Source organism: Ochotona curzoniae, unplaced genomic scaffold (genome assembly GCF_017591425.1).
Source record: "Ochotona curzoniae isolate NIBS_2020 unplaced genomic scaffold, NIBS_Ocur_1.0 contig_2688, whole genome shotgun sequence".
Lineage (NCBI taxonomy): Eukaryota > Metazoa > Chordata > Mammalia > Lagomorpha > Ochotonidae > Ochotona > Ochotona curzoniae.
The window spans coordinates 7,634,415-7,654,453 of record NW_024465553.1 but is presented as its reverse complement, the minus strand read 5'-3'; the positions used below and the strand labels follow the sequence as shown (position 1 = coordinate 7,654,453).

General features: G+C 49.3%; 1 protein-coding gene across 2 annotated transcripts in view; it reads right to left on the bottom strand.

Annotated features, from left to right (window-relative positions):
- TTC7B (tetratricopeptide repeat domain 7B) overlaps positions 1-20,039 on the bottom strand; it is a 161,429-nt gene that overhangs the window by 92,812 nt on the left and 48,578 nt on the right. For both annotated transcript variants that reach the window (XM_040975164.1, XM_040975165.1), the window contains exons 6-9: positions 14,498-14,576; positions 10,330-10,502; positions 5,818-5,881; positions 1,121-1,258 (exon numbers count right to left, since the gene is read on the bottom strand). In XM_040975164.1, coding sequence (XP_040831098.1) covers positions 1,121-1,258; positions 5,818-5,881; positions 10,330-10,502; positions 14,498-14,576 — 454 coding nt within the window. The remainder of the gene's footprint in view (positions 1-1,120; positions 1,259-5,817; positions 5,882-10,329; positions 10,503-14,497; positions 14,577-20,039) is intronic.

Below are 20,039 nucleotides of genomic sequence, written 5' to 3'. Positions count from 1 at the left end.
CAGGGAATATATCAGCTGACCAGGGGTAGGGACCTGGGACAGTAGGCACCTGGAAAGGGTTTGAACCGTTGCACCATGAATAACATGGGCCACCCCCAGTCCCAGGCTGGGAGCATCAGGGCACAGATTTAAACAGCCGGTTATGAGGCTGGCTAGCCAGTGCCCTATAGAGTCACCAAGCAAAGACTCGCAAACAGATGCATACCACACAGGTTCATCTGTTCGCCAAGGCTCCTCCTGAGTGGCGAGGCCCTGGCAGGCGGGGGTGCATTGGCAGGTTGGGCCCTTATCTGATTTCAGTCACTCTGTTACTGTATTCTGTTACCCATCCTCATGCCCAGAGGCTGTTGCAATGGGCACAAATTTAGAAAGAGATAAATCACATGGAAAAGTTCATTTTCACAAAGTTAAACTCTCTCTCTCTAATCTCTAGCTTTTTCTTTGGTTCAAAGATAAAATGATCTCAGTTGTTTATTTAGCCTCACCACAGCAGAATCTGCCATTCTGGGCAGTGACTCAATCATACAGCGTGACTGATGCCTGAGACTAACCAGCAGCTCCTGACGTCAGGCGACTGCCAAGCTTCTGTCCTGTGTCTCTTGGGAGCCGAACGAATGGGCAGGCAACACTGGGCACAGAGGCTGCAATCGACTACAGTTCCTTCTGAACAAGTTCAAGATTCTGGTTTGTAATTCCAGCTCCTAAGTCAGTGTTCATCTGATAGACCCACCGCTGCCTGAAGCTACCAAGTTGCTTGGAGTCACTCACGCCTGATAGCCCAGACAGCCCCTGGCTTCAAAGGACGTTCACATCACAGGTGGGAGGATCTCATCTGGATGGAAATTACCCCAAAAGAGAAGGGGTTTGGAAAATGTCTGCTTGGCTCACACACAAACCCATGGTTGGTTGCATCATAGACCACTTGCAGTAAGAGATGGATGGATTATCAACTCCACTACCAGTCATCCAGCTCAATTCCCATCTGCCAGAGTGTAATGACTTGCCCAAAGTTGTATGTTTTCCAGGAACAGGAGGGGTACAGGACCTGGCAGTGCAGCTCTTCCCTGAGGTTAACCCGCCATCACCCCGCACCCAACCAGGCAGATGGTGGTGGCTGTACCTCCGACAGCATCTCATACTGGCCTCTTCTTCCAAGAGCGATGGTCAGCAAGTCGTAGACCACGGATGCGCTCTGCAGGCTGATGAGGCGGTCGCTCTTGTGTTCGGGGATCCTGCTCAGCACAGCATCCCGGTTGGCCTGGACACAATGGGGAAGAGAGAAGCAGGTGGTGAGCCAGTCCAGGCCTGCAGCCACCACTGTATGGCAAAATAGTCACCTGGGCCCTCCTGCCCCTACCAGTCTGTTGAGGGTTGCAGACTAGGGCAGGAGCAACTACTGGGCCTGGCATCTCGGGTCTCTTATCTAAAGTCCTGTGAGCATGCCAGCACAGAGCCTTTGTGGTTTGAACCACATGTGGACATCCTGGAGGTGTGATCTGTTGGCAGGTATTTGGTAGAAGCTTTGGAAGCTGAGAAAGAAGGGCAAGCTTCCCTGGGTTGGGCTTCACAGCAATGACTCCAAGGAGCCCTGCTGCATCCCCTTGTGGGGAGTGGGGAAACCCCCTACCCTGTACCTCCCATCGCCTAGGCCCTGTGGCCCTGACATCCCTTCCCGGCAGCCAGGCCCCTCATGGTCACAGAGATGGAGCACTCTCCTACTCCTCTCTCCCCCCTCTATTCTCACATTCCCATGTGACAGTGTCAGTGGGACAGAGAGCAGAGGCTGACTCCAGCTGGTTCAGGGAAGCGCAAAACAGATGTGGAAGAGACTAGCAGAAGCAAGCAGGTGACCTCTCAGGATTACTGTGGCGGGCTCCCAAGAGCACCCTTCTGACCCCATAGCTCTGCTGCCCAGCACAGAAGGACATGAGGCTTACCCCAACTGAGGAATCCCATCAGTCCAGAGATCAATACTCTTGACAGCAGCTTGCTCTCACTCTTTCTGAAATTCAAGGCCTTGACAGATTCCCTGGAGCAGCATATGCAGTAGAGACACTGCTGCTAGCTCACTGTTCTTTTTTTCCCCTCACAGAATTCAGCATCCATTTCTGATTTTACCTGCTTCGTCCTCCCTGCTGGGTGGCACAAAACCCCAGATGCATCTGTCCCTAGAAGCAGGGCAAGGACTCTGCCATCTTTCCTGTGAATGTGGCCCTGTGAGGTCCCCAGGTCACTTGTCCATCTTCCCCATCTGCCATCAGGAAGGTCACCTAAACACCCACCTTCCCTCTCGCTTTCGTTGTGTGCATGTATGAGTCCCCAGGCATATGCTTTTAGCTGCCCGTCCTTTCTTCCCAAAGTCATCCCTCTTAAATGTCAAAAACAAATGATAACATATAAGACAGGCAACTTCCTACAAAGTGAGTCATCTCTTAGAGCGACAAGGCTGCTTTTGGAGATTTTATTCTAAGTTTCTCTTGTTGAATGTCTTCGGAGCCCAACAAAAGACTCTGAAGGAAACACAGCCTGCCACAAATGGCCTCATTTTAGTTATTTGCTATAAATGTTCCACACTGAGACCAATGCCTGCAAGAGAACATGACAACAAACACCCAAAATACTATTCAGGAGAGTTTCAAGTTACAGGAAACTTTTCCCTTTTCTATATTATTAGAGAAAGTATGAGTTATCTTATGGCTAAAAACAAAACAATAATACAGCCCCTAAACCAGATCCTCAAGCAACAAATATCCTAAAATATTGTTTGGGTGGTGGTTGTGCAAGTATAATCCTGGCAATCGCTCTCCAGTGGAAAACCACTTTGCTGTGTGGTGAGGCAGCATTTCACACAACTCCAAATGCTCTCTTACAGGGAAACTGGGCAAACGAAGGCTTCTAGGGTAATGCCAGAGCAAATGAAGAATGCCATTTTCACAGACATCCCAAAACACAACTCTCAATTCAGTTCTGAAACCAAGCAAGTCATTTTCTATCTTAAAAAAAAAAATCAAGGAGGGCCTGGCAATGATAGCCCAGCAGCTAACGTCTTCACTTTGCATGCATGTGCCAGGATCCCATATGGGAGCCAGTTCATATCCCAGCAATCCCACTTCCCATCCAGCTCCTTGTTTGTGGCCTGGGAAAGCAGTCGAGGATGGCCCATCGTGTACCCATGTGGGAGACCCGGAAAGAAGCTCCTGACTCCTGGTTTTGGATTGGCTCAGCACCAGCCATTGCAACCACTTGGGGAATGAATCAGTGGATGGAAGATCTTCCTCTCTGTCTCTCTTCTTCTCTGTATGTCTGGATTTCCAATAAAAATAAATCTTTAAAAATAACCAAGCAGCCAGAGAAAAAGGGCTATTTAAAGATCAGCAAATTTTGATTTCTGACTATGATTATGAAATGACATGTACAACCAATGAGAACACAACCAGTTTGGCTGGAAACGAGTTCCTTGCATTTATGGATAATACCATTGGGTTTTGTCATCCCTCAAGAGATCTTTCTGAAATGAAATACCAAGAAGTCAAATTAGAATGTCTTAAAGTAATCTCACACCCTTTGAGATTATTAGCATCCACCATTTCAGCTAAGGAGAGAGGAAATTATATCATTCCAAAGACATGCCTACTGTACTGGAAGTGTTTTAGAGATGGGGCCTCATTTTCCAAGTTCTAGATGGGCACACATGATCTGACAACAGAACACAAAGCTTCCACTTAGAGTTGTCCAGGTTTGTCTAATTATCAGAATTTTGTTCTTTTACCACTAAGTCTGTTCATTGGAAACAACCCACCAAGTTATGCAGTCTGGCTTGGGACCAGGACGGTCTGCTTGGAGGCCCACCTGAGCTGCCCCCTTCCACAAATTGGTGGCAACATGGGACAAACTTGCTTACTTGAACAAGTGACCAATGGCCACCGAGGGCCAGCCTGATCACCTGGGGGGTCTTCCCTGGGTACCTATACCCAGGTAGAGCAGGGAACATAAAAAATACCATCCACGGTGAGCAACTGACAGGGAAAGATGAGACCCAGGAGGAATCTGTCTCCTGGAGAGGAAGTGAGGCCAATGACGTCAAAGAGCTTCCAAATAAAAAGCAGCAGTAACCCAAGCAGCCCGGCTCCCATAAACATCTCCAGGCCATGCTGCACAGCAAGAAAACCCAAGGTTTCTAGCGGAGGAGAGAGCTGTCCTCCCAGGTGGGGCCCTCCTCCTTCTTGCGCCCTCTGCTCTCAGCACATTCATTCTTGGGCCCCATTTTGACGTCCTTTTCACATCTCCAACAGGCCAGTATGTGTGGGGAGAAGAAGGGACACATTTTGTCTTGCTTTAGCTACAGTTCCTTTCCTCCCTGCCTGGCTGGTGGGGTCAGAGTGATGGGTTCAGTGCTTGGCCTCAGGGTCCTGCTCCGACAAGGACCCTGTGGCTGCCCTTCTCACGTGCTCCATGTACACAGGCCTTCTGTAAAAAAAACCTTTTTTTCCCCTTAAAGCTGAGATGTTATGAAAGAACAGTTCTTGCTGCGAAAGGTTTTAACACTGTTACACAGATGCCACTTGTGAAGGTTTTGAGCCAGAGCTATGAGGCCTAGAGCCAAACAGAGCAGAAGCCCAGTTAATAATGAGTGATGCAGTTCTAGAAATGAATTTTGATATCCTGGCCAAACATTTAAGAAAAGCTTCCCAGGAGTCTGATAGTGTGGAAAAAACTCTCACCACCCAGCCAATGTCACCATTTTCCCAAAGAAACACGTGAGAAAAGATTCTAAAACAACTAATCCCCAGTGGCAGGATTACATGGCAGTCAGTCAAGAGTTAGGGGTAGGGTTAGGGTTTGGGGTTAGGATTGGGGTTTGGGTTAGAGTTAGGATTAGCAGGTTAGGGTTGGGGTTAGACTATGGCTTAGGGTTGGGATTAGGGTTTAAGATTTAGGGATGGAGTTAGGGCTACACTTGGAGTTGGGGTTGAGGTTAGGGTTAAGTTTGGGGTTATTGTTAAGGTTTAGGGATAGGGTTGGTTAGGGTTTAGGGTTAGAACTATTTTGTGTCAATGCTTCCAACCTTCCCACCTTATGTTTTCTTAAAATCCTGGTGTTTCTTTTGTTCTAATATTTTGTCACCCTGTGTGGTTTTCCTATTCCACAAATGGTCTATTTCCTGGATCACAGGGGATACGACTCCAGAAGTATTCTACCAAATATGTGGTTTCATAAAGCTCAGTGAACTCATTTAGAAAAGCCATACGTGGGAATGCACACATAGCAGGGCTCCATGCTTTCTCAAGTCTGTCAGATTAGAACGTGTGACACACAGCAAGGCAACTCCCTCACAGCCAGAGCCAGGTGCTGGGGCAGGGTTGGGGGAGGAGGAGCTCTTCCAAACAGGCACCGTGCCAAGCCTGGGAACAGGTGGCAGCTTGAAAAGATGGCCAACGTGAGGGGCCGCGGCAGGCTCATGGACTTCTGCCATGGACACTGCGGGCTCATGCAGCCCACAGGCACAGATCCCCCTCGTTTCCTTCCCACTGAGGCAAACTGAGAATGTTTGTGGAGGTTCCTCTCTGGGTCTGCCTCCTCTTTTGGTGGTCTTTTAACTATAGATTACCAACATGTGATTGGGTTAGTGTTCAACACACTACTTGGTAGAAGAATGGACTAAGATGCCTGAGTCAGCAAGGGCCGAGGCGCTACGAGTTCCCAGATGACCAAGAACTATCAGACTTCTCTCTCCCTTTGTGTCTCTGTGTAGTTTTCCTCCTCAGGGAAGACAGCAAGGAATGAGGGAAGAGCGATGAGAAAGCACAGGCCACTCACCATGGACTCACTGATCAGCAGTAACAGCAGGGCTTCTTCAGTGTTTTCTTGAGGACAAAATATGCTACAAAAGAGAAAACCCACTTTCAAATGTGGTAGCTTCAAAATGATACAAAATACGCAACCGCAACCATGAGTAAAACTCAATGCTAAAAAGTATCTAGATTGTTTTTTATCCCAAATCCCTAAAAAATATTGTATAATTTGGACATTTGAATTGATTTGCTTATTTCCATGCTGAAGAGCGGCCGTAGATATCAGGGTAAACAGAGGCACAGACGCAGGCTACTGCCAACGGACACTGTCTAAACAGCACAAGCCTTTTCCTGACCCCGCCATGTGGGTATGAATGCTGAGCGTTGCCCTCAGCTGTCCTCATCTGGCTGCTCACCTGCTGACTGGCATCGTCGTTTAGATCAGTCATGAGCTGGGTGGCAAGGCTGCAGTTGGAGTAACTTCTCTAATGCTGTAAGAACTCAGTGTACACATGCTCGACCAGGGGTAGTGTGCTAATGTGCTGCCACCTTCATCTATTTTATGTAATTTGGCTGGACTCTGAAATCTTCGATTAAGAGAAAAAGCTTTTAAGCTAAATGTTATTCAGGATTAGAGAACAATAAAAAAAAAAATCCAAACATAGCTCCCAATCTGTACTCTCTATATCCTTGTATTTGTTGATTTATTCAGGTGCTGTGAGCACTTAAAAAATTATTTTTATTTGAAGCACAGGGCTACAGAGGGAGAGAAGAAGAGGGGTGAGAATGGATTCTGTACCTGCTGGTTTATTCCCCAATGATTGTAATCAGAGCTGAGCTGATTTGAAGCCAGGAGCTTCTTCTGGGTCTCCCATGTGAGTGTAGAGGCCCAAAGGACTGGAGCCATATACAAGGAGCTGGTTTGGGTAGTAGAGTAGCTGGGACTCAAACCTTGCCCATATGGGATGCCAGCGCTGCAGGCAGAGGATTAGCTTGTGATGTCGCTGTGTCAGCCCCGTTAGCACTTTTAAAGATGTGCAGCATTTTTCATCCTCTCTGTCTGTCTGTCTCTCTCTCTCTCTCTTTTTTCCCCCCTGATCTAAAGCACTAGAATCTTTGGTGTAGATTTGTGAATGCTACCAAACTCATTACATTTTTATGGAATGGAAGAGTCTGCACTAAATAAAAATGGATTTAGTTTTAAAAGTTCATGGATACTTTGGCAATGACAAAATGTCCATCACTCACAAGAGCATTTATGATCTTGTTTTGGCATCTATAATGCCAAAAACAAAACAACAAAAGCCACCGTTTTCCAGATAATTATAAGTACTTGTTTTCTTGAAGTGCTGGAAAGTTCAGTCCTATGTCAAAAATGATCAGAACAAGACAGTCCAAGTACTGGCCAGGACCTGGCCTGCCCGGCATCACTGGAGGTGAGAAAGGCTCTCTGAGATGGTTAGGGCTGCTTGTCCTGGACTGTGGGTCTACGGCAGGGCTGGCCCGGGAACTGGGAGCAGAGCAGCCTGGGTTTGTGGTGACCGCCTTCAACTGCTAGCTTTGGGGTGGGGGTGGGGGGATCTGAGATTTCCAGAAGATTGAATATTCTAGTCCTTAAATTCAAAAGCAGACACTGAGCTCTCCGACAGTATCTCCCACCTGCTCCCATGCAATTAGACCTGGCACATAAAGCTGTAACTTTCACTACTCTTTCACGGCCAGCCAGTTCTGCATTGTCCAGGCTAATTGGCAAGACAGAGAGCCACACTAATTGTGACTTAACACCAGCCAATTCGGCCCTTGGACAGTCTCCAAATTCCATCTGAGCCATCAGCCTGCTTCTATGCTGGTGTGTGTTATTTTTACCAGCCTTGCTAACAAGTGGCACATTAGCTGGCTCTAACTCACTTCCTCTTCTCCTCCCTACCATGGGAGGCAAGATGGGCACTGAGGAGCACTGCGGAGCTCCCAGGGCTGGCAGACAGAGGTGGCAGTGGCGTGGGGAGAGGGGCTGGATCTAGGTGACATGCTGAGAGCCATCCTGGCATGCCTCTTCTCTAGACTCACCCCTGGCCATTTCTCCTCTCTTCCTTGCTCAGGGCAGCGTGGAGCCCAGTGGAAGGTGGCCGATGTTGTTGCAGCTTCCTCTCTGTTCTTTCTGACACTGCACTTGCTCGCTGGGGCCCAAGACCCAGAGGAAGTTGTATGAAGGGCAAGGTGGGTGACAAAAGAGGGGAAGGGAGAAAACAGGGTAGCAGGCAGGGAGGCTGAGCCCTCCAAAGCTGGCAGCTGGTGACGGAAGTGGTGGCCGGGGCTGCTGCTGAGCTAAGGCTGCGAGGGTTGGGTTCTCATCTCAGCCATACATGAACTAGGGGCTGTTCAATTTCTGACTTTAGATGGATCTGCCAACTCATGGATCAGAGACAAAGGGGAAAACCCTCATGTGTAAGTAGCAACCACGTCTGGCCAGGGCTTCCTGAGAATGTCGCTTTCTTAATTTTTTCTCCAGATAGGTCAAAAAGAAACTTTATGCGACAGAGACAATCATGCCAGGTCTTTATGAGCCAGATCTAATCCTGTCAATGAAACCCCTTCTCTGTAGCTAGTCCAGCTGGTGATGACGTAGCTGTCTAAAGGTACGAGTGCCATCTAGAGGTCAAAGGGCTGTGCTCCGGTATGGAGAGGGCCTGGGGTCTGTCTGGCTCACAAAAGGTGGTTTGTCAATCACAACATCAACTCCATGGTCTAGTGATGGTGTCTTTTGTAGTCTGACTGTGCCTGGCTGGCCTCCACTGGGGAAATTTCTGGAGAAAAGCAATCTCTGGCCCCCAGCCAGAGAACTGCAGAGTCAAAACCAAGACACACACACACACACCCAAGCTAGGTACCTGTCATCCTGCCAAGGCAGATCCACTGCCCGTGCAGGCGCAGGCAGAAGGGGAAAGAATCCTGCAAAAGAACATCACAGCAGCACAGTTCCTAGAGATCCTCAAACTACAAACAACCCAAATATCACATGTGACTAGCAGAGGGAGTGAGAACCGAGTTCCTTAATGTCTAAAGTGTCTTGGTGTTAGGAAGGATCTACAAAAGGGGAAAACAAATTTATTGTCTATTTTGAAAAAATAAATCTCACTGAGAAAGTGAATTCTGAGCCTGCTGCTACACAGCTCATAACGAGAAGTCAGCTTTCTAAAGTGAGAGTTCGGGCACTGCCGGAGCAGATGCGTTGGGAATTTGGAGAAGGACCGAGGAGTAAACATAGACCAGGCGATTGTACTCGGGTTCAACAGGGCCGTGGAAAAGGGGTGGGAAAACCAAGTCAGAGCAAAGCCAGGGGAAAGGCCAAGAATTCACTTCCTTTTCTGAACCAGAAGGTGTTGGGGATGTGGATGTCGGGGTCACTCAACAGGAAAAAGAGGCAGAGGCTTTAAGAAGTGCTGTCCCCTTGGAAAATGCTGCCCATCATTTTCAGATGTCAGTGTGACATGACCTGACGCCCCAGTGCCTTCTCCCGGGCCTTACGAGCTGCAGCCTGTGGTCTTGCTGCCATTATTGCAATTGGTAACGCACCAAGGAGTTGCCAAGTTTACTGGTGTTTATCCAGGAACACTCCCCTTTCCTTAATGTGGAATCTGAAGGTGCCGCCATGCACAGTGCTTGCAGGCACAGGCTCAAGGGGCAACGCAAGGCTCCGACGGCAGGAATCAGGAGCAAGCCAAACACTGCTCCTGTCCCTAGCCCTTCTCAGGGTCTCTTTTCTTCCCATGACCTCCTTCCCTTGCAGTCCACCTCGATCTGGGGGGAGGGTTGGAACTGCACAATGCCTTCAATCTAAAAACCTAAAAGAATGAAGTTCTAACGAGATGTAATTTTCTGGAGCCGGGCAATGATTCGACTGGCTAATCCTCCACCTGGGAGTACTGGCATCCCATATAGGCACTGTTCCGTGTTCTGGCTACTCTACTTCCCATGGAGCTCCCTGTTTGTGGCCTGGCAAATCAGTGAAAGACGGTGCAAAGCTGTGGGACCCTGGACTCATGTGGGAGATCCAGAGGAGGCTCCTGGCTCCTGGTTTTGGATTAGCTTAGCTCAGGCCATTGTGGCCCATTTCTCCCTCTCTCTGTAAGTCTGCCTTTCCAATGAAAATAAACAAATCTTAAAAAAAAAAAAGGAGACGTCATTTTCCAATCCATTGTAAATGATTTCATTCTCCTCCTTAGATCTAGTTCATTTTGGATTTTTTAAAAAAAGAGGCACTTTTGCTACAGAAGAGAACAGAGGAGCGCTGACTTACAAATAGTGTGGTTGTGAGTGCTGCAAGGCGCTGGGGATCTTGGGGGTCGTGGGGATTTAACTCCCCGAAGCCCACAGCCGTAGCTGCGGAAGACCATGCTGCTGCTTTGAGCATCCTGGGGGCACTTGCCGCTGGGAGAAGCAGCCAGATGTCTGTGCTGCAAGTTGGACTCACCCTCGCCCGTCCACACACCCAATCCCCCCCCCAGGACCCCTCGAGTCAGGACTTGGGCTTCCATACTTCTCTCCTGAGTAGACCCGGGCTCTCCGAGTGAGGGTGTAGGTATTTGTGTTCGCTCCTTTCCGGAGAGGGTCATCCAGAGGCGACTGGCAGGGAGGGCTCTCCAGAGGGTTCCAGTAGCTCTGCTCACACATGCCCCGCAGCAGGATCTCCGCCAGTTGCCTGGCTATCGTCTGCAACACAGAGCAGGAAACACACAGCCGTGAAGCTCTTTCATGTCACTCACACGTTCATTCAAGAACCAGGTCCCACTCCAAGACTCACACTTTAAAAATGTAATTTCTTTTATTTATTTGGAAGGCAGAGTTACAGAGAGAGAGAGAGAGAGGAGGAAAGAGAGTGAGAGGTCTTCTGTCTGCTGGTTTTCTCCACATACGGTTGCAATGGCAGGAGCTGGGCCAGTTCAAAGCCAGGAGGTTCTTCCAAGTCTCCCATGTGGGTGCAGGGCTCCAAGGACTTGGCCATCTTGCACTGCTTTCCCGGCAGCATTAGCAGGAAGCTGGATTGACAGTGGAGCAGCTAGGAATTAAACAAGTGCCCACATGGGATGCCTGTGCTGCAAGTCACCTGCTATATCACAGCACCAGCTCTAAAAGTTTACTTTTGTGATGACAATTATACCAGTTTACAACAACAACAACAAAAAAGATGCATTAAGATACCTGAACTTTTATCTATTTATTTTAAACAAAAGTTCAGGCACTTTCCAATCCACTGTGTCTCTGTCATACCCTGGAACATGTTTCCCATATGAAACAACAACTTCAGGCTAAACACCATTCCAAGAGTTCCTGGAAACAACAGGTGCAGTGCGCATGTTTTTATGACCTCCCAGCTGATGCCCGTGCAGCTCAATGCCAGCGAAAAGCCAGCACTCAGCTCAGCTGGGGCTGCACCTGAGCAGTCTGCTCCCTGAAGATACAGCAGCCACTGTGGGTTTCTGCAGTCTTCCTTCGCAGAAGCCTCAAGGGTCAGCTTCAACGAGCCCCACCTGGGGACTCAGCACCCGCGTGTCCGGCTCTCAGTGTGCCTTGCCTGGGCCAGACCGCTTCACGTCTTTGTGCAAGAGAGAAGGGAGAGTGGGAACCATAGCTCCTAACGGAGAGAGACCTCACTGCCGAGCTGGAACCCCACTTCCTTGCAGGGAGTCTGTGGCTCTTCTCCTCCAAGGTCACACCCACCGGCAGGCCTGCACGAGGACTCTGCTGCCCTCCTTCCCACAGCAACACGTGCAAGATGCACAGGGTGACAAGACCTGGCCCGTGCTGAGAAAGACTGCATGGACCAGCTCTCACATCAGCTCATTTAGCTCATGATCTTTGAGTAAGAAGTTACTCTGGCCACAGAAGCACCCCAGCCCATCCCAGGGCAGTCCAGGCCACCCACGAAAGGCCAGAGGTGGCAGCAACAAAACTGCCACCAGCAGTTTCCACTCGGCTTTCCCATGCTCTGGAATGTGTAGACAAAGAAGGCTCATCTTCCTGGAGAATGAAGCTTTTTTTTTTTTTTTAATAAATATATGTTCCAGAAGAGAACATTGCTAGGCTCTCCTCCGTATGAAATCTCTTACGGCACCACAAGGAAAATTAACTTCAAGCAAATCACTAGCTTGGTAGCTTCTGATAAGCACTGGGTAAAGGCAAATCTTCTTGATTATTCCCAGGCAAGATCCGCTGGCTTGCAGCGTCTCTAACGGCACCCTGATCATCCCCAGCCGAGCCATCTATAAAGATCTCCTAAGAACACAGTTAGCAAGACCTAAACAATTCCTGAGCTGTTTCCTTAAACCTTCCATTATGGTTTCATTTTGATCTCACGGCAGTCATAGACACTAATGACTTCTGCTGGAAACTTCGACTGGCAAAAATAACTCCCACTCACTGTGGCTGAGAAATCAATCTTAAAAGCAAACAAAATTATGAGCAGGGAGCTTCATTTTCTGGCTCTATCTGGTGTGGAGGGATTAGGAATCTGTAGAAACTTGCTGTTGTTATTTGCTTGCCCGCTCCTAAGTGGCTTGGGGGTGTTAGCTTTCCAGAGAGATGGGGTTTTGATGTGGTGTGGTGGCACAGAGGGCATAGCTTTACGGCTACACTTCCAAGTGGGACGGATGTAGGGCTGTGTCTGCTGCACGATCAAAGGAGACCCGGAAGAGCAGACAAATGCCAAAAACCACCAAGGAGATCCCCAGCTTCCCCAGGAGCTGTGGCCTTTACTGCTGTCCTCAAGCTCTGTTTAGCTTGTAGTTTAATTGCTTAAAAATTGCTAGCAACTATCAAGCCTAGAATGAAAGGAAGGAAGTGGGTTTGAGTAAATCCTGGATGTTTATGGACAAAGTTGTCATCAAATGGACTTGCATGTATATGTGTGTGATGCTTAAAAAAAAAACAAAACTTATGGTAAAATTCACCACCAAAACCCTTTTAAAGGTCACAAGTCTTTAGTCTGCTACTGCAGCCATGGACACTAAATAGTTCCAGAACATTTGCATGACCACAAAAAGACCCCACACCCTTTAAGCATTCATCCCCCAGTCCTGTTTCTCCTAGGCCCTGGGAACAACTTGTAGACTGCGGCCTCCGTGGGTCTCCCCACCTTGGAGTGTCACAGTAATGCAGTTACACAAGTTGTCATTGTAAGAGCAAGGATCTTGGCAACAACACGCAACACACTGCTGCCCATTCTTTTGCCTTGCACAAAGAACCCTCAGGGAGCAGCCTTTCGGCCACCAGGGCACATGGGTTTGATTCCTCGCTCCAGCTCCTGAGTCCAGCTTCTTGCGAATGCACACCTGAGGAGGAAGTGAGTGTGGCTCAGGTCTTCGGGTTTCTGTCCATCATGTGGGAGTTCAGGGCTGTTTTGGCTCCCAGCCTCAGCCCTGGTCCTGCCCTGGTCATGGTAAGCATTTGAAGAACAAACCAGTGGACGGAAATTCTCTCTCTCTTATTCTTACATACATAAATAATTGAAATACAAATGCTTTACTTAAACTTCTTAAGGTAAGCTTAAATGATATTATTATATAATATGTGCTTTTGCAGCTTCCACTTAGAGCCAAGGCTGTTGGACATTTATTACCAGCAGCTGCAGAGATGCCACGTGGTATGACTGACGTAGCAAACCCCACGTAGAAGGCCATCACTTCTCTCTCTTATCCTCCATGCCGCTTGCCTCCTTTTAGCCAGAATCCTGTAAGTGCGTGGGAAAACACTTGGCCAAGGAGGAGAGATTCTTGTCACGAGCAACGAAGCCATAGCTCTGTGTTGGTGTCTCCAAAGTTTCAGCATGTACATGTACAACTTGGGGGGCCAGATGGCTAAGATGGCTGAGTTGTAGGCTTTCCTAGAATTAGAATGTGAGACAAGAGCACCACCCCAGCATCAGGAGAGTCTGCTGCACCTGCCTTACAGGATGCAGGTTTGTGTTCCACGTGAACACTGTCAACAAGCACAGAACAAGATGCTTGCATTACTGGCCCTGGGCAATGTGAAGGAGCTGGTACTGCACACCCACTCGGGTGCCTGCAATTCAGGAGGCAATGACTAGCTTTGGGGAGGGGTGCTGAGAAAGTGGAACCCTCAGCGTGCCTGCTGGCCTTGGGAAACCGCCTGAAAGCTCCCCAGAAAGATAATTATAGTGGTACCCCAAGACCCAGGGATTCCACCTAGCTACAGACCCAAGAAGACAAGACACATATGTTGAAGGAAAAAGTTGTACATGAAGTTTCAGAGCCTAACACTCAGAACAACCAAGTGGAAACAACCCAAATGTTTCATTAGCATAAATAAGTGTGCTATATTTACACAAAGGAAAAAATACTAGTTGATTGCCATAACATGAGAAAAGTGTTTTATTAAGTGAAGGAAGCTAGTCATGAAAGAGCACATAGCATATGATTCCATTTATATGAAATGTTCAAAACAGGCAAATCCATTAAGACAGAAAATGTAGTGGTTTCCAGGGCTGGGGAAAGGAAAGCTTGGAAGCTAATTGATGAGCAGATTGTTTTAAAACAGGTGATTATAAAAAGTTCTGAGGCTAAATATTAGCAACAGCTGAACAATTTTCTGTGCATATGCCAGATATCTATTTATCTATATTAAATATGAAAGCAGGCACAGGAGGCAGGTGCGCTACGGGCCCCAGCAGGGTCAGGGGTCACACTCACCATGCGCAGGTTCTGCGTGGTCCTCGTTTCCACCGCTCTGAGGAGCTCTCGGAACCTCCCAACTCCTCTTGTCAAGTTCCTGTGAGCACACAGAATTTCATAGGGTTTCCATGTGCAGGCGTGAACATGAGACCCTCTAGGGGCATGCTTCAGTGCCTTTTGTCTGCAGGAAAGCTGTTGGCCAGGGATACGGCAAACCACAGCTCTGCCCATGCCCACCCGTCTGGTCAACTCCCAAAACTGTAAGCTAAGAGCCGTGGGGGTTGGGTGACTCCTCATCCCCGATTGGATTTTCCCATGGAAGTCTGAAATTCAGTCCTGAGGTCAAAAAGAAACAGACAGGAGGAGACAGGACACAGGTGCTCTCTGCGTCTTCAAGTCTCCAGTGGTGCTGCAGCTTGGCACCGCCAAGCTGTACCTCCATCCCCAAGGGGAGCAGGGACACTGGAATAGGGGTGCAGGCCCTCTCAGCCATGCAGACAGAGGTACCTTGCTGCCATCTTTAGGATAGGTCATAGACTAGCTGGGGGAAAATGGGGGGGCTCCACCAAGCAACCATTCTGCATCTTTTCTATGTGAGTCACTGGTCAGAAGCCCCACTAAGCCAGCTCCCTCCCAGGCACTGACACAAAAAATCAAAGGCTCAAAGGCCCCGAGAGCACAGGTGTGGCACCTGGGACCCAGGGCTTCCCCAGCATGACCATATCTCATGTGAGCCAATGAGCGGCTCTTTAATGGCATCTTGCTCAGTATCTCCAGGCTTGGGACAGGCCTTTGTCACTTGGTATTCCTGCCTCCCGTATCAGAGTGCCTGAGTTCAAGTCCTGGCTCTGCTTCTGATCCAGCTTCCTGCTGCTGCAGGTCCTGGGAGGCAGCAGGTGATGGGAGCTCCCGACTTCAGTCTGGTCCTTCCCTGGCTGCTGCAGACAGCTGGGGAGTGAACCAGCAGGACGAGGTCTCTTTCTGTCTTGGTCTCCCTTGTTCTATCTCTCTTTCAAATAAATAAGCAATATTTTATACTATGTAAATTATATATATATAATTATTATTATAAATCCAGACCCCACATAGTGGCCTCTCTCAAAGTGGTGCCTGGTCTGGTCAGCTGGGAACTCCCTCCCAGTTGGTCCCTTTGCGGCTGCCACCTATGACATAACTCAGGGATATTTATAACCCGCACATTAGGATGCATCTCATCTTCCCAGAAGCCATGAAGCAGATGAGCCGGGGCAGGCCTGCCAGCTGGGCTCCGCAGGCTGTGGCCAGTGCTCCAGGTCTTAAGCTCTCTTCTCGGATGACATTTTCAATCACAAAAATGTATTAAATCAAAATGTGGGTTCTGTAAGTTACAGGCACTCGTGAGGGCTGTTAATCTGTCTTACACCTGCCTGACATCCTGCATCCGCAAGAGCGGCCTGGGCGCTGTGGGGGAGCGGCTTACTGGCACATCAGCGCTCTCACATTCCTCTCACCCACACGGAGCAGCAGAAGCTTTATGGTGGCATAAAAAGGGATGCTTGGGCTCAGGATGCCAAGCAGCACTAAAGGAAATCTAACACAGACCGAATATAAATTAGAGAACAGAGCTGGGACATGCAATGCACTCTGTGCTCTCCTTCACTTGTTTTATGAGCTCCGTGTTCACAGGCCGCAAAGCACATTTGCTTTGGACGGAAGCTCAGTTCTCTTAAGCAACATGGAGGGAGGGCAAACAGCTCCAGCTAAAAAAGGGATGATGGGTATGGATAGGGCAGCCTAATTTTACTCCGGGATCATGGATGAAGATCCTCTGATGTGCAAACAGAATGGCATTTGGGACTGTGTGAGCAAAGGGTGTGACGGAGGCAGCATGCCCTGGAGAGCATGGCAGGAGCGGCTACTTGACCATGGTGGAAAGCAGACCTTGCTTGCATACCAGGGCCAGATCCAAATATGGTAACTCGGCGAAGACCCCCTCCCACAGGAACTGGTGGTTTAGACTGTCCCTGGGTCCTGCCGCACATGCACTGCTTACATGCTTACAGGAGCACAGAACTTTCTGGGTGACAGTGGAGTGAAGGGGTTTGTTCGGGCTCTCAAGCCCGATGCTGAGCGAGCTTGGGCTCCCTCTCATTTCCTACTGTCTTTCTGGGCATAAGAAACAGAAGCTACAGAATAGAAATGTAACTCCAGGTGAACAAAATATGAACTCAAGGGCACAGGTACGTATTTTGTACCACTAGTACTCAAGTTACTAAACGTGTGTGTGTATGACTATGTATGTACAGGCACTTCAGAAAGCTCATGGAAAATGAGTCTGAAAGATAACATTATTTTGGTGCAAATAATCATTTATGGAATTGTTTTGTAAGATACATTTTCATTAAGTTTTTGAAGGCATTTCATATGCATGGATTTTGAGTTTTTTGGTACCCAAATATCTTAAATTTAATCTCATTTTCCACGAATATATTTAAAATACATTCCGTGTGTGTGATGGTGACAACTAATTGAGACTCTCCAAAGCTCTGGCTCAAAAAATTGCAGAAACAAATCTATGACCCAGGCGAAGAAATCCGGTGCCTGAAGGAAAGGCCTGAGCGAGCCAGAGAGATTGAGGGACCGAGAAACTCAATTCCTCTCAGGGCCAGCGGCCGAGTCTCCCATGCAGGACCGACGCCCTCTGCTGGAGGAACGGAAGAAGTGTCCACGGCTGCCCGTGACATCAGAGGCAAAGCCAGCTATGGGGGTGTGGCTCCCCAATGAAGTCTCAGAAGGCAAAAAAATGAGCTTTCACCAGGAGTTTCAGACTCATGGCTGGAAGGAAGTTAGGATGCAAGGAAGACCCTAACTTCTCAACGGGGAATCCGCAACAGGGAAAGGAAGACCCTGGTCAGTCGGGCCCCAAGCAAAGGGGCAGTAGGTAGGAGGTGGGGGAAGGCACATCTTTCAGAGAAAAGGCACACGCCTGCCTTCTCAGCGGACGGCATGGCCACTCAAGCATTTCTAATCACGCCAACCAGTCAGTCACCCCCGCAGTCAGCATCAGAGCAGGAAACATTTTTCTCCCAGCCAGATGGAAAAGAACATCAACACAAAAGGGGGTGGGGGATTAATTTGCAACAGTCACATTCTAAAGGCTATGAAATAAACCAGTTCAAGGGAGATAAACAAAACCCACATGATGACTTCCTGTTTCTGAAACATTAGTTTATCCTTAAAAGGTTGAGCTCCCTGGACTCCTAATCCCCACCAGAGGCAGGTGGGGAGGTGCCTGGTGTCCGGGGTTGGCTTCAACACTCCTGGGACAACACAGGGATGCCAGAGCTCACGACGGTGGCATGCTGGCTGCTCTTCTGGCAGTGGGCATCTGGGCTGGATGGTAGAGCCAGGGGCCCTGCTACTGCAGTGATTCAGTCTCTCCCCTCAGTGTCTGCAAACCATGGGTCAAGTCAACACCACTGATCTCTTGGAGCAGAGGAACTGCTCGGCTTTCCTGCTTCTTACCAGCCAGCACTTTGGGACTCTTCAGGCAGTAGGTTATTCCAACAACTACGGAGTCACATTAAGAGTCAGGTGCCAGGCTGGTCCCTTAAGACAGGACCAACCCACAATGAGGGCCAGCTGCCTGCCCTCTGGGAGCCCAGGCAGCCTGGCCTCTGCCCCGCTGCCCAGGAATACAGATGCCTCCAGGTCAAATGCTGGGTGGGCTTCTCTGAGGGAACCCTGAACCGAGCCCTTCAAGCATGAAGCTTGCAGAGGTTTGCTGAATGAATGAAAGTCAGACGTGAGCGGAATCAACCAAGATGACAAGGGGATGCATTTTTCCACCTATTCTCTGTCCCTTCTTTCTCACCAAGCATAGGGTGGCAGGCAGCAAAGTACCACACACACACACCCGGCTGGGACTTGTCCCTCCCCCCCTCAGCAGAGTCCTGGTGCAGCAGGGGTCGTAGGGAGTGGTCCTGTGCACTACATGGCAGGCAGAACTGGCTGTGACCAGCCCAGCAGCTTCCAGGGAGCTGCGTGGGCAAGGAAGACCTGGAGGTTCCGGGAAGCACAGAAGCCCCCACCACCCTCAGGCTTCTTCGTTGGCTGCTCCCTCAGCCTGCAGGATCCCAGAAACTCCTCCACGTCCTCCAAGGCCCAGGCACAGGAACATGGTTAGGGAGCTTTCCCAGCCTCCCCAGGGTGAGTCCGTACTGCTTCCTGGGTGCTCCTACCAGTCTGTGCCTATTCTGAGTCTGGCATACGACCCTCCTGCGTGTCTGTGTGCCAACCGAGCCGACATCACCTTCAGGGTAGAGATCCTCAGTGGACCTCCCCTGGTTCCAGCTGCCTCAGAGACACCCCTCCCCCCAAGAAACACGAGTGAATGCAAGCCTACACAAGAGAGTGTCAAGGAGTTTGTGGGAAAGCTGCCTTCTCTACTCGCTCCAGCACCCTGAAGCTCTGGAAGCAAACCTGCACTCCGAAATCCCTCTCCCATCCCTGCTTCCAGGAGTGTTCTTGATCGTAAGAAAAGACAACCAAAGCAGACATTTTTTCCGTCAAAAGATACACCACATTATACTCAGGGCATTCTCCCCGCAACACCAGGAGAAGAGAAACACCCCAATGGCTTATAGGGCCATTGGCTGTTACTGGCTTAGAATTGCTCCATTTATGTAACCCTTAATATCACCGCTTTTGAAAAAGACTGAAATCAGAATCAGATACCAAGATCTGGAAATGGGAGGAAACACACACACACACACCCCTTTCCTGGTCCAAAAGGCACTCTGACCAGCTGTCAGGGAACCGTTCTTCCTGGAGCGTTTTCTGTTTTCTCCCTCTGCGCACACACTTTGCCTCAGATGCAGTAACATGCACTTGTGAAGACAGACGGCTGCTGCTGTCAGGGGCCAGGGATCAAACCCACAACCTTGGCCTTATTGGCCAAGGACTCTGATCCATACAGCAAGCCAGCTGCCATCTAGCCATAGTGGCAAAGGGTGCGATAGCCATCCAGGCCGGGATACGAACAAGTGGGTAGAGCTTCCGGCATTCTCTTTCCAAACCTAATGAGACGTGCACAAGGCTTAGCAGCACTTCTTGGACTGCTTCAGCAATGAAGGCATCCTGTGACAAAAGGGAATAAATTATCCACAAGGTCAGGTGGCTGAGTAGGTGGCGACATTCCGGCCAGCATCTCAAGCACAGACAACAGCTTCTGGGAGTTCACAGTTAGCAGCACATCAACAACGCACACAAAACTAGAGGCAGGCAGCTGTCCCAGGAGCCCGGACAGAGCTGAGGGGGTAAGCCATCATTCTACCAGCTCCTCTCCATGCCCTGAGCCCAAGTTTCCGAGGAAATAGGGCACACACAAAGTTTAATCCTATCCCACGTCCTGTTTGCTTTTATCCTTTGGAACTCAAAGGATAATGATCATCGTTCTCCCAGAATGCATGAACCGGGTGCCTAGGATGTACAGAACAGGAGTTAGGCACAGGGAGCCACAGGGAGCCGCAGCGAGCCAGGCAGCAGGGCGGGGATCATGCAACACTGACCAGGACAGGCA